We start from the raw sequence: 12,020 nt of genomic DNA on the forward strand, positions 1-12,020 counted from the left end.
TTTTGTGTGTGTGTGTGAGGAAGATCAGCCCTGAGCTAACATCTGCCAATCCTTCCTCTTTTTGCTGAGGAAGACTGGCCCTGGGCTAACATCCGTGCCCATCTTCCTCCACTTTATATGGGATGCCACCACAGCATGGCTTGACAAGCGGTGCGTTGGTGTGCGCCCGGGATCCGAACTGGCGAACCCCAGGCCACCGCAGCGGAGCGTGCGCACTTAACCACTTGCGCCACCAGGCTGGCCCCATGGCTTGTGCATTTTGAATCTCATTTTAGACATTCATTTCTACTACCAGAAGTTCACAAAGACATTTTTCTGCATTTTATTCTATTTGCCTTATAGTTTATTTTTAGATATTTCAACCATATGGAGTTCACCTTTTTATTTGATTTAAGGTAGGGAGCCACCTTAATTATTATTCTTATAGTGAGCCAGTTTTCCCAACAATTATTTATTAAACCCTCCATTATTTCTCAACTTCCTATATGTAAGTGGGTCTGTTTCTGTAGTGACCCATTAGTCTGTCTGCTTCTACTCCAGAAATATTGTTTTTATTACTGTTTGTAGTATGTCATAATATTTGATAAGGACTCCCCTCTGCTTTTTTTTTTTTTTCAAAATTATCTTAGCTGTTTGTGCACCTTTATTGTTCAGTATGCATTTTAGAATACATCAGTTGAATTCCTCAAAAACTCCTGATGGAAATTACATTGACTTTACATATTTAGAGAGGATAGTTATCTTAATGTTAAATTATCTCATCTATAAACATATCATAGCTCACCAATTTTTAGGTCTTCATTTATGTCCCTTTTAGTGATTTTTTTTTAAGTTAAAATTTTTGATTTGTCTGTTGTAATATTTCTGCTTCTTCTGAGGTGTTGAATCCAGTATATTTTCCTTTTTCTTTCTCATCTAAACTTCTAATTATAATATATAGAATTATGTAATATATATAATATATATAAAGTATACTGATTGTAAGTGTACATCTTGACTAATTTTCATAAAGTAAACCCCTTCTGTAAGCAGCACCCAGATCAAAAAACAACATCAGAACTCTAGAAGCCTACTTTGCTACCCTTCCAGTCACTATCCATCCGTCTCTTGCCTCTCCTACAGTAACCACTGTTCTGATTTCTATTTAGCTTATTTTTAAACTTTATAAAATTGAAGTCATGCAGTATATACTCGAGTCTGCCTTCATTCACTCAACATTGTCTTTGTGAGATTCATCCATTCTGTGTATGTAGTTGAGTTTGTTTACTGTCATTGCTGTGTAGTATTCCATTATATGAATATACCACAATTTATCCATTTTACTATTGATGAATATTTGGGTTATTTCCAGTTTGGGGCTATTAAAACTAGTTCTGCTATGAACATTCTTGTAAATATCTTTTGGTGAACAAATGTATGCATTTCTGTTGGGTATGTGACTAGAAGTGCTCATTGTAGGGTTTGCCTATATTCAGCTTTAATTTGCCTATAGTCAGCTTTAGTAGATACTTCCAAACAGTTTTCCAAAATGGTTGTACCAATTCATAATCTCACTAGCAGCATATGAGAGTTCCAGTTGTTCCACATCCTTGTCAACACTTGCTTTTTTCTTTTTTTTCATTTTAGCCATTTTGATGGATGTGATAAAACCACATTGTGGATTTAGTTTGCATGTCCCTGTTGTTAATGAAATAGAGCACCTTTTTGTAAGTTTATGGACCATTTATATATCTTCTTTTATGAAGTGCCTGTTTAAGTCTTTTGTACATTTTTTGGTTGGATTGTCTTATTCATCTGTAAGACTTCTTTATATATTCTGGATATGGGTCCTTTATCAAATATATGTACTGCAAATATATTCCAGTCTGTGGCTTTTTTTTCACCCTCTTAATGGTGGCTTTTGATGAACAGAGGTTCTTAATTTTAATTTGGTCCAATTTATCTTTTTTTATGGATAGTATTTTTTATGTCCTGCTTAAGAAATCTTTACCTACCTCAAGGTCATGAACAAATTCTTCTGTCTTATTCTAGAAGCTTTATTGTTTTGCCTTTTACATTTAGATTTAAAATCCATTGTGTGTGTGTGTCTGTAGGGTGTGAGGTAGGGATCAAGATTCCTTTTTTTATTATATGAGTATCCAATTATTATATCTTATTAAAGCTTTACTTTTTTTCTATATAAAGGTCTTGTGCATTCATTTGTTATGTTAGCTCCTAGATGCTTTAATTTTTTTATTGCTATTGTGATTTTACATTTTTTTCTGTTGTATTTTCTCCTTGACTATTGATGTGTAGGGGAATGATGTAATTTTTTCATAAGTTCATCTTTATTTATCTACCTGTCAAAAACTTGTGATATAATCTGCATGAAAGTGCTTTAATAAATAAAATGTACTTGATGGTTAAAAATATTTTCTTATGGGCTGGCCCCGTGGCTTAGCGGTTAAGTGCGCGCGCTCCACTACCGGAGGCCTGGGTTCGGATCCTGGGTGCACACCGACGCACTGCTTCTCCAGCCATGCTGAGGCCCCGTCCCACATACAGCAACTAGAAGGAAGTGCAGCTATGACACAACTATCTACTGGGGCTTTGGGGGAAAAAATAAATTAAAAAAAAATTAAAAAAAAAAAAAGTATTTTCTTAGACTAGAATAAAATTAGGGCAATAAAATCTTGCTTTTGTGTTAATATTAGATTATGATAGTTCTGGGTAACCAGAGCTAAGAGAATCTGGGTCTTATATTTTTTTAATCAAATATTATGAAAGTGGAACTCACCTGGATCTCCCAGAACAAATAATTCTGCATCTAGAGGTTTTTCAACAGGGTGTCTACACTTTTTTTCTAGACATTTTTCTAGTACTTTTGATAATGGCTATATTCAAAACACTGTATCTATTTTCCCCTTCATTTGTAACATGTACTTTTAGAACTATTATTTTGTAACATTATTCAGAAGAGCTCTTTCAGTAAAAAACTTAGAATGTTGGACATTAACAAAAAGGAAACTGGATACAAATCTATAGTAAGTTAGCTTCTTGGGGGGAACTGTAAGCCAATTTGTTATTACTTGTAAAAACTATACACATTTGTCTGGAAAAAGCTCCAAGAGAGTTTAGCTTATTTCTGGTTATAGTGGCGAATTTCCCATGGGTTCCATATTTTAAAATAAGATGTAAGATGTCAAGTTTCCTTTTGCTGTTGAACAGTTGTATGATATGCCTTTAATATGTTGTGTTGAAGGGTAATAGTAGAACTGCCCAGGGAAGCTTGTGGGAAGGACCATTGAGGAATTATTTTATTCTCTGATCCTGATTTAGCAGAGTTTATCAAGCTAAAGGCTGTAGATCCTTTAGTTCTTTAGGGAAAATACAATGAACAATAAAAATGTGCCACTTAAAGGAGGCAAAATTATGTACATAAACATTTGATGATGAAACATGTCATGATTTTCTTTATTATTCTGGGATCAGAGTCAGAAATTTAATGATCATAATAAGGAAGATTTTCTTTCGTCTCAGCTGTGTGTATCACATTTTATTGAGTGGCTAATTTTTTTTAAATAAAAAATTGGTTTTTTGAGGGCTATATACCCTTTTTTGTGTGTGTGTGTGAGGAAGATCAGCTCTGAGCTAACATCCATGCCAATCCTCCTCTTTTTTTTTGCTGAGGAAGACCGGCCCTGAGCTAACATCTATTGCCAGTCCTCCTCCTTTTTTTTCCCTTTTTCTCCCCAAAGCCCCAGTAGATAGTTGTATGTCATAGTTGCACATCCTTGTACTTGCTGTATGTGGGACGCCACCTCAGCATGGCTGGACAAGCGGTGCATTGGTGCGCGCCCGGAATCCGAACCCGGGCCGCCAGTAGCAGAGCGCCTGCACTTAACCGCTAAGCCACGGGGCCGGCCCTACCCTTTTGAAAATCTGTTGAAAGCTGTGCACCTTTGCTTGCCTTGGAAAAATACATATCTACACATTAGACAATTGTGTGTGCAGTTTTCGGGAGATTCACAGACCCTCTGAAACCCACATACCTCAGAGTAAGAACTATTATTACACATTACATTGGTTCTGGGCTGCAATTCATTGTTGAAGAGTTCTCTGGCTGAAAATGATGGTACATACCTTCGTTGGTGGTCAGATATTACTTCAACTCAAATGGATGTGCTCCTCTTTCTTCTACACCTATCTTTCTTACCAATGTACATTTTTATTTAAAATGCCAATGTTTATAAAGAAGTGTTAGCAAGACTGGCCCTGTGCTAACATCTGTTGCCAATCTTCCTCTTTTTCTTTTTTCTCCCCAAAGCCCCAGTATGTAGTTGTATATCATAGTTATAGAGTTGTAGCTCTTCTATGTGGGACACCACTTCAGCATGGCTTGATGAGTGGTGAGTATGTCCGCACCCAGGATCCGAACCTGCAAACTCTGGGCCACCAAAGCAGAACACGTGAACTTAACCGCTACACCACTGGGCCAGCCCCAGAAGTCTTATTTCTATGTCTTATATATCTGTTGCTTTAATGTGTCCAGTTTAAATATTAAGCTTCCAGGTGCAGTGATATCTTATTTATAGAGTTCAGAACAGTGCAATGTCTAGTAAATGGTTTATGATGATATTTCATATCATATTCCTGAGTCTTCATATGATGTGTACAGCCAAAAGAACTGATAACAGAAATTAGCTGATCTAAGGGCATATAAGTTTCCCAGAAATTATTTTTCATGGATGTGACATATTTTAAATCTAGGAAAAGAGACCAGGTATTTGTGATGTTTTGATACTGATGTTCCCATTCAACTTTACAATCCTGCCTCTTTTTTTTTTCTTTTTTGTGAGGAAGATCAGCCCTGAGCTAACATCCATGCCAATCTTCCTCTTTTTGCTGAGGAAGACTGGCCCTTGGCTAACATCTGTGCCCATCTTCCTCCACTTTATATGGGACGCTGCCACAGCATGGCCTGACAAGCAGTGCATCCGTGTGCGCCCAGGATCCGAACCTAGGCCGCCACCAGCGGAGTGTGCGCACTTAACCGCTACGCCATGGGGCCGGCCCCCATCCTGGCTTTTAATTCAAAGCTGGCAGTCTTGCTCAGTAATGCTGCATTTACAACTCTGTATTTTCTGTTTCTGAAATAGTTATGTGTGTGGAAAGTTTAAGTAGTAGGATTATTTAAAAATAATACTCAAAAACTCCCAGTGAAAACTTTCCCTTTGGGGCCATTTTGTAACTAATTTTTGTTAACTAAGGAACTCATTTGTTCTCTCCTCTCGTTGCTTGCTCTTAATTCATTTCTTTCTAAGCACATATTGAACATCTTTGAAACAGTTGTGTTTCAAATCAACTGTCAAAGATGAGAGTTGTGGGAGTTGGAGATACGCCTTGCCAGCTTTGAAGAAGTAAGCTGCCTTCTTATGAGAGGGCCTTTGGAGAAGCCCCCATGGCTAGGCCCTGAGAGCTGCCCTCTGCTGACAGCCAGCAAGAAAACAAGGAGCTTAATCCTACAGCCACAAGATGATAAATTCTGCCAACAACCAGAAGGAACTTGGAAGGCACTAATCAGTTCGTAGTAGAGAGGAGGGCACACCTGTTATCAGTACAGGGACTTCTCTTTTGTAGTTACAGTCCCTGGAGTTGTGGAGTCTAGCTAGAGGTTTATCAGTTTAACCCCAAAGTTTTGGCACAAGTCATTAATGCTCATTCTTATGCCCGTTCTATTCAACGTTGTACTGGAGGTACAAGACGGTGCCATCAGAACAGAAGAGGAAATAAAAGATATTCAGCTGTGAAGGAAGAAGTAAACCTTCTTTGCAGGTGACATGACCATGTTTGTAGAACATCCCAAGGAATCGACGTCTCTCCCCCGAAAAAACCAACAAAATTAGAATAAGCGAGATTAGCATTTTGCAAAGGTCAAAGTCAGTACGCAAAAATCAATAGTATTTCTATATACTAATATTAAAAATGGGAAATTAAAATTTAAAAAGCAATATCATTTGCAATAGCATTAAAATCATGAAATTATTAGAGGTAAATTTAACAATATACATGAGAAACCAGTTCAGTGAAAAGTACAAAACATCACTGAGAGAAATTAAAGAAGATGAAATCAATGGAGAGACATACCATGCTCATGGATCAAAAGACTAAAGATTATTAAAGCTCAAGTCTTCCCAAATTGACCTAAAGATTCATTGCATTCCCTTGCAAAATCCCAGCAGGATTGTATAAAATTTGACAAACTGATTTTAAAATTTGTAAGGAAAGGCAAACAACTTTGAAAAAGAAAAAAACAAGTTGGAAGACTTACACTGCCTGATTTTAAGACTTCAGTATAAATTTACAGTAACGGGCAGTGTGGTATTGGTGTAAGGTGAGACATATAGAGCAATGGTATGTACAGAAGAGAAAGCACACAGTCCCCACAATTGTTTTGGTCACTTGGTTTCCACAAAGGTACCCAGATAATTCACTGGAAGAGGAAAGTCTTTTCTCAGCTTTAGTGGGCATTTTACACCAAAAACTACCTGAATCTTCTCCCTCTAGTCCAGTGTATCAGAGAAAAACCAAAATTTTATAGGTTCTTCTTACTAGAGAAGAGAAGGAAACAAAAGAAGGCTGCTGATTTTCTGCAGTCCTGATGAATTGATGTGGATACAGAGTAACAGGAGATCACAGTGTTACCTCATCCAGAAGAGCAATAATGAAGAAACCTACAGCAGAGAAAATTTGGCTCTACTAGTTAAGAAAAAGAGTCCAGAAAACCCCATAATTTCAATAAATTATTCATATTTTTATGTTTCCCAAATCTAATATATGGTTTTAAATGAAGGATAACATTTATTGTGGTTTTTTTTTTTTTTTTGGTGAGGAAGATTAGCCCTGAGCTAACATCTGTTGCCAATCCTCCTCTTTTTTTGCTGAGGAAGATTGGCCCTAGGCTAACATCCATGCCCATCTTCTTCTACTTTATACATGGGACTCCTGCCACAGCATGGCTCAATAAGCGGTGCGTAGGCCTGCGCCTGGGATCCGAACCTGCAAACCCTGGGCCGCTGAAGCGGAGCACGTGAACTTAACCACTACACCACTGGGCCAGCCCAACATTTATTGTTCTTAATATATGCCAAGGCACTGTGCTAAGGAGCTTTACATAAGATTATATATCTATTAATCCTCACAATAATCCTATGAGGCACAGAACTCTCATCCTCATTTTATAGACAACGAAACTGAAGCTTAGAGAATTATGTAACTTTCTCAAAGTCACATAGTAAGTTGTGAAGCCAATATTTGAACCCTGCCTGACTGCAGAATGTGTTCTCTGCTACACCTGTTACAGATAAGAGCTAAAAGACTTTAGTGGGGCACCCCAAAGTTAGCCAATGTAATTGGAGAGGACCTCATGGTAGATGAGACTTGAATAAGCCCTGAAGTATAGATATGATTTATGTAAGCAGAGGAGAGAAGAACAGAGTTAAAGAGTAAGAGCAGGGAAATAGAATAAATGATATCTTAAGATAGAAGCATGATATATTCAGGAAATTGTAAGGATATAACAAACTTGGGATTAGCGGAAGATAAATTGAAAAGGGCAGATGGTGTTCAATGCCAATTTTTAGAGTTGGTACTTTATTCTGTAGGTGTGAGAGAGCAAATGACAGTTTTGAACAGGGGATAAGATTCATAACATTGGTATTTGATAATATTTAATTTGTGGGCATTGTGTAGAATGCATTCAGGGAGAGGGTGGTTTAGGAGTTAAGGTGGTCTAGGCAAGAATGAAGAAAAATTGAATAAAATAGGGTGGGTTGCAGTGGATATGTGAAATATTTTGAAGTGGGCTTTGTTGACTAACTAAATAATGGGGAATGAAAGAAAAGAAGCCACTATTATTTGGACTTTAAGACTTAACTAGCAATAGGGTATTGTTTGGGAAAGTGAGCCTTTGAGGAGGAAGATATAATAAAGGTTGATTTTAGTTCTGTTTAGTTTGAAACTATAATGAAAAATTCAAGAAGTGTTATTGTGTAGGGAGGTGGAGATAAGGGATTAGAGTCTAAGAGTCTGGGGATAGAGATTAAGATTTACATGTGCTCAGCATAAGCAAACTGAAACATAAGCCAGTACCAGCTCACCAAGAGAAAAAAGCATATATACAGAGAAGAGGAGAGTGTTGCTCAGTGTCTACAGTTACAGTGTTAGAGGAGGGAGATAAGCCAGCAAAGGAAAGAAGCAGGAATCATCAAGAGTTGGAAGATATTTCCTTCTGTGTGCTCATCTTCCTCCTCTTCTCTATATATGTCAACCTTCACTCTACCTCGCCAAGATACTTTGAGCGTATTTTCTTACCTTGTTCATACCTCATTACTGCCTCTAAAGCAGCATGTCTCTATTTCCTATGTACCGAACTCTCTTGCTATATAATTATTTTTGTATGATTTTTCAAAATTGTGACTAGTTCTAAATTGATAGTAAGATATTTTCAAGGCCCTGAGTCCCAAGCTCCATCTAATTTAAATAGCTTGTCAGAAGAATAAATCTTCTAGTGCCTCTGATTGGATTTTAAGCTACTCAACTGGAACTAGCCTCTAAAAATATAGAAATACTAACAAGTTTATATTGAAGTGTGAGTTCTGAATATTTTCTAATTGAATAACATAGAATTCTTGGGGATATACAAGGGGAAGTTGGAGGAAGAATGTTCAAGAGAACTGAAGAGAGAAAACAGATGTGCTTTTAAATCACTGCTCATGGAAGATAATATTAATACAAAATATTTGTTGCATATTAGAACCATAAGGTTCAGCCTGTGCTGAAGCCAAGGCTGCTGGAATTGGTATGAAGGAGAAATTGATCTCTCTTGTGAGTACTGGATAGTCTTGCAAAATGGCTGCCATTTTTTGTGACAAACTACATGTCTAAAGTACCTGAAATCTAAGCATTTTTGTATTAGATAACACAAATAAAATCCTGATTTAAAAAAAAATGTCTGAATGTGACCTCTCAACTTTTTCAGAGGAGATGCGAAAACAAGGCTTACTTCAATGGCTTGATTCTCTTCAAATGGATAACCCCACCTCTCCAGAGCTGCAGCTCACCATGGGAGCAGTGATTGTGGAGGAAATGAGAGCAGCCATAGAGAGGAAGACTGGCTTTCAGTGTTCAGCTGGAATTTCACACAATAAGGTGAAGGCTAATAGATTTCAAAGAGAAACACAGATATTTGTAGTTAAATACAGCAATCATAGATATGAGTGGGGCATTTAAGTCATTACACATATACTTTGAAATGGGTTTCTATTTAAAATTCATGTTGAGGACCAAATAAAAGCCTAAGTAATTCTTTAATGAACCAGCCTTGGTGGTCTAGTGGTTAAGATTTGGCACTCTCACCTCCGCGGCGTGGATTCCTTTCCTGGTCAGGGAACCACACCACCCATCTGTCAGTTGTCATACTGTGGCAGCTGAGTGTTGCTGTGATCTGAAAGCTATGCCACCAGTATTTCAAATACCAGCAGGGTCACCCATGGTGGATGGGTTCAGTGAAGAAAGACTAGGAAGAAAGACCTGGCTACCCACTTCTGAAAAAATTGGCCATGAAAGCCCTATGAATAGCAGTGGAGCATTGTCTGATACAGCCCCTGAAAGGGTAAGAGGATGGTGCAAAAAGACGGGGCAGGGTTCTGCTCTGCTGTATACAGGGCTGCTAGGAGTCAGAATTGGCACTAACAACAAAAATTCTTTAATGTGGGAATCAACATTGAACATGTACTTTCCTAAGAAGCAGGCTGAAAATTTGCAGAACATATTTATATAGTTGCATCCCAAGTATTTCCTTAGTGATTGAACTCTCTACAGGAAGGAGGAGGCTAGTCTTTGAATTTTATGTATGAATCTATTTCTTTTCCTTTCACTTGCTGGATATTCTAGTATTATCCCATTTCTTATGTGGAGTTGCCTGAGTGTTTTATGCTTTTGCCCATTCCCACTTTTCTAATGAGAGCAATAAGAGAATGGAGCAGTAAAATTTTATTAATTTGGATCACTTTTTTCACTTAGGGAATACAGACAATTCTCAATAATCCAGGGGCAGAATAACTGGTTTTCTGATTCAAGTGCAGTGAGGGCCTGGGATCTTCATCCCCTTCAGTCCAGGCTCAATCATTGGGCGGTGGCTCATTATCCTTGGTTACTACCTTCTCCCCCTTCCTCCAGTAGGAGGAAAGTTGCCAAACTACCTGGCAGAGCTTTGTGGGTTTTTTTCTGGTTGGGTGGAGGGAGGGGAAACCAAAGTCCCCATGTAGTAATTTAAACCAGACTAAATGTTGCCCAGTAGAATTTCCAGAGAATCTCTCCAATGAAGTTAAAGATTGATTTTATACTTTTCCTACCAATTATAATTTGTGAAATGATACCACTAAAGTACCTTATTCTTTGACAAGAGTTCTCCAGGATTTAATTTTTTTCAATTTGAAGTCTTGTTTATAGTATAAGAAGATTTTTGCTATTGGAGAATGATTTTGAGCCTAATTTCTATTGAACCAGATACTAAATTATGGTAATCTATATTAAATCTGAGACTCAAAATGGACTAACCATTAATCAAGAAGTGTAAATAAATGGTGTAGGGTAAAACAAACTTGTTTTACCATCTTAAGTTTCTTCTGCAGCTTCTCTTCATTTACCCTCTTGAAGTGGGAGAACCTCAAGGAATAGATGGGGGCGGAAAAAACTACTAAAGGAAAACCGAGAATGGAAGATGTGAAAAGAACAATGAGGATAATGATAGTGGGTCATGTTTTCCACTGAGGATGTTGTGGCACACCACGGTTTAGAGATGTCTTGAGTTTCTGGTTTTGTTTTTGTTTTTAATGTGGAAACCATTAGTTACAGCCCTTAAGCTGTGCCTGTATGTGTGTGTTCATATTCACCAACTCTGTGTGTGGGTGGCGTTGACAATAATCAGGTTTTATACTTTCCATGTTCCAGGTCCTGGCAAAACTAGGCTGTGGACTAAACAAGCCCAACCACCAGACCCTGATCCCACATGGGTCAGTCCCACAGCTCTTCAGCCAAATGCCTATTAGCAAAGTGTAAGTATTCAGGGAGCACCTTAAATTTCACTCACACACTTGTGAAGGCACTCTCTGTAGTTTCTTCTGTTCCTTATAAAGATTGGAGCCAGGGAAAATGGGTACCAGGGAGGTAGGAGGGAAATAACACAGAAAGTTTTGAAAAACACACTTAGACTTTTTTCTTAATGAACCTTCAATTCTGGATTACCTGTGGAAGACACTTAATCCTAAATTTTAAAAAATGAACTGATTTTTAGCTATAAGTTTAACTTCTCTCTAGGCTTTTTATTCAAGTCTATTACTAAATAACAAAATAAATAGGAATTTTCCTTCTTTTCTTTCTTCTAATATCACATCAAGGTGTTCAGGGCTACTGAATTGCTCCAAACCAGGCATGAGAAAAGAAGCCAAATAAAATGAATAACTAGGTTGTGCCTACCAACTGTGTGTCCTTGACAAAGGCTTATAATATTGTTGAAGGGACAAAATATAACAGTTCAAAGCAACAAAGTGCTATCACAAGACTGTACACGAGTAATTGCTGCTAAATGAATTGTATAGATAGTGACCAAACTCACAGAGGAGAAGAGTAATCTGAGAAGGATTTATGAAAAAGGCATGGGATTTTGTTTTGAGATTTGGCAAAATTTGGAGAGTCAGATGAGAATAGAAGAGCAATATTGATTAGGAGAATGTTTTGAACACAAAGGGGGAAAGTATAAGATATTTTCAGTGAACTGGGACATAAACTAGTTTAGCTGGACCATATTGAGAAAGTGATAAGTGATCTTATAGGACTGAAAAGATAAGTTGAGGACAGATTATAGGAAGCCTAAAAGGCCAAGCTGAATAATTTTGACTACATTCTTAAATATAAAAGGTTTTAGCCATGAAAGGGATTTGTTTTGGGATTGGAATTTTAATCCCTAAATGGGACAGTAG

The 12,020-nt window shown here is 37.5% G+C and overlaps 1 protein-coding gene across 5 annotated transcripts in view; it reads left to right on the forward strand.

Moving 5' to 3' along the window:
• POLH (DNA polymerase eta) overlaps positions 1–12,020 on the forward strand; it is a 30,947-nt gene that overhangs the window by 8,552 nt on the left and 10,375 nt on the right. For all 5 annotated transcript variants that reach the window (XM_087438632.1, XM_087438629.1, XM_087438630.1 and 2 more), the window contains 2 exons: positions 9,020–9,189; positions 10,993–11,096. In XM_087438632.1, coding sequence (XP_087294758.1) covers positions 9,020–9,189; positions 10,993–11,096 — 274 coding nt within the window. The remainder of the gene's footprint in view (positions 1–9,019; positions 9,190–10,992; positions 11,097–12,020) is intronic.

The sequence above is a fragment of the Ceratotherium simum genome, chromosome 13, assembly GCF_057802395.1.
Source record: "Ceratotherium simum simum isolate JZ-2026a chromosome 13, ASM5780239v1, whole genome shotgun sequence".
NCBI lineage: Eukaryota > Metazoa > Chordata > Mammalia > Perissodactyla > Rhinocerotidae > Ceratotherium > Ceratotherium simum.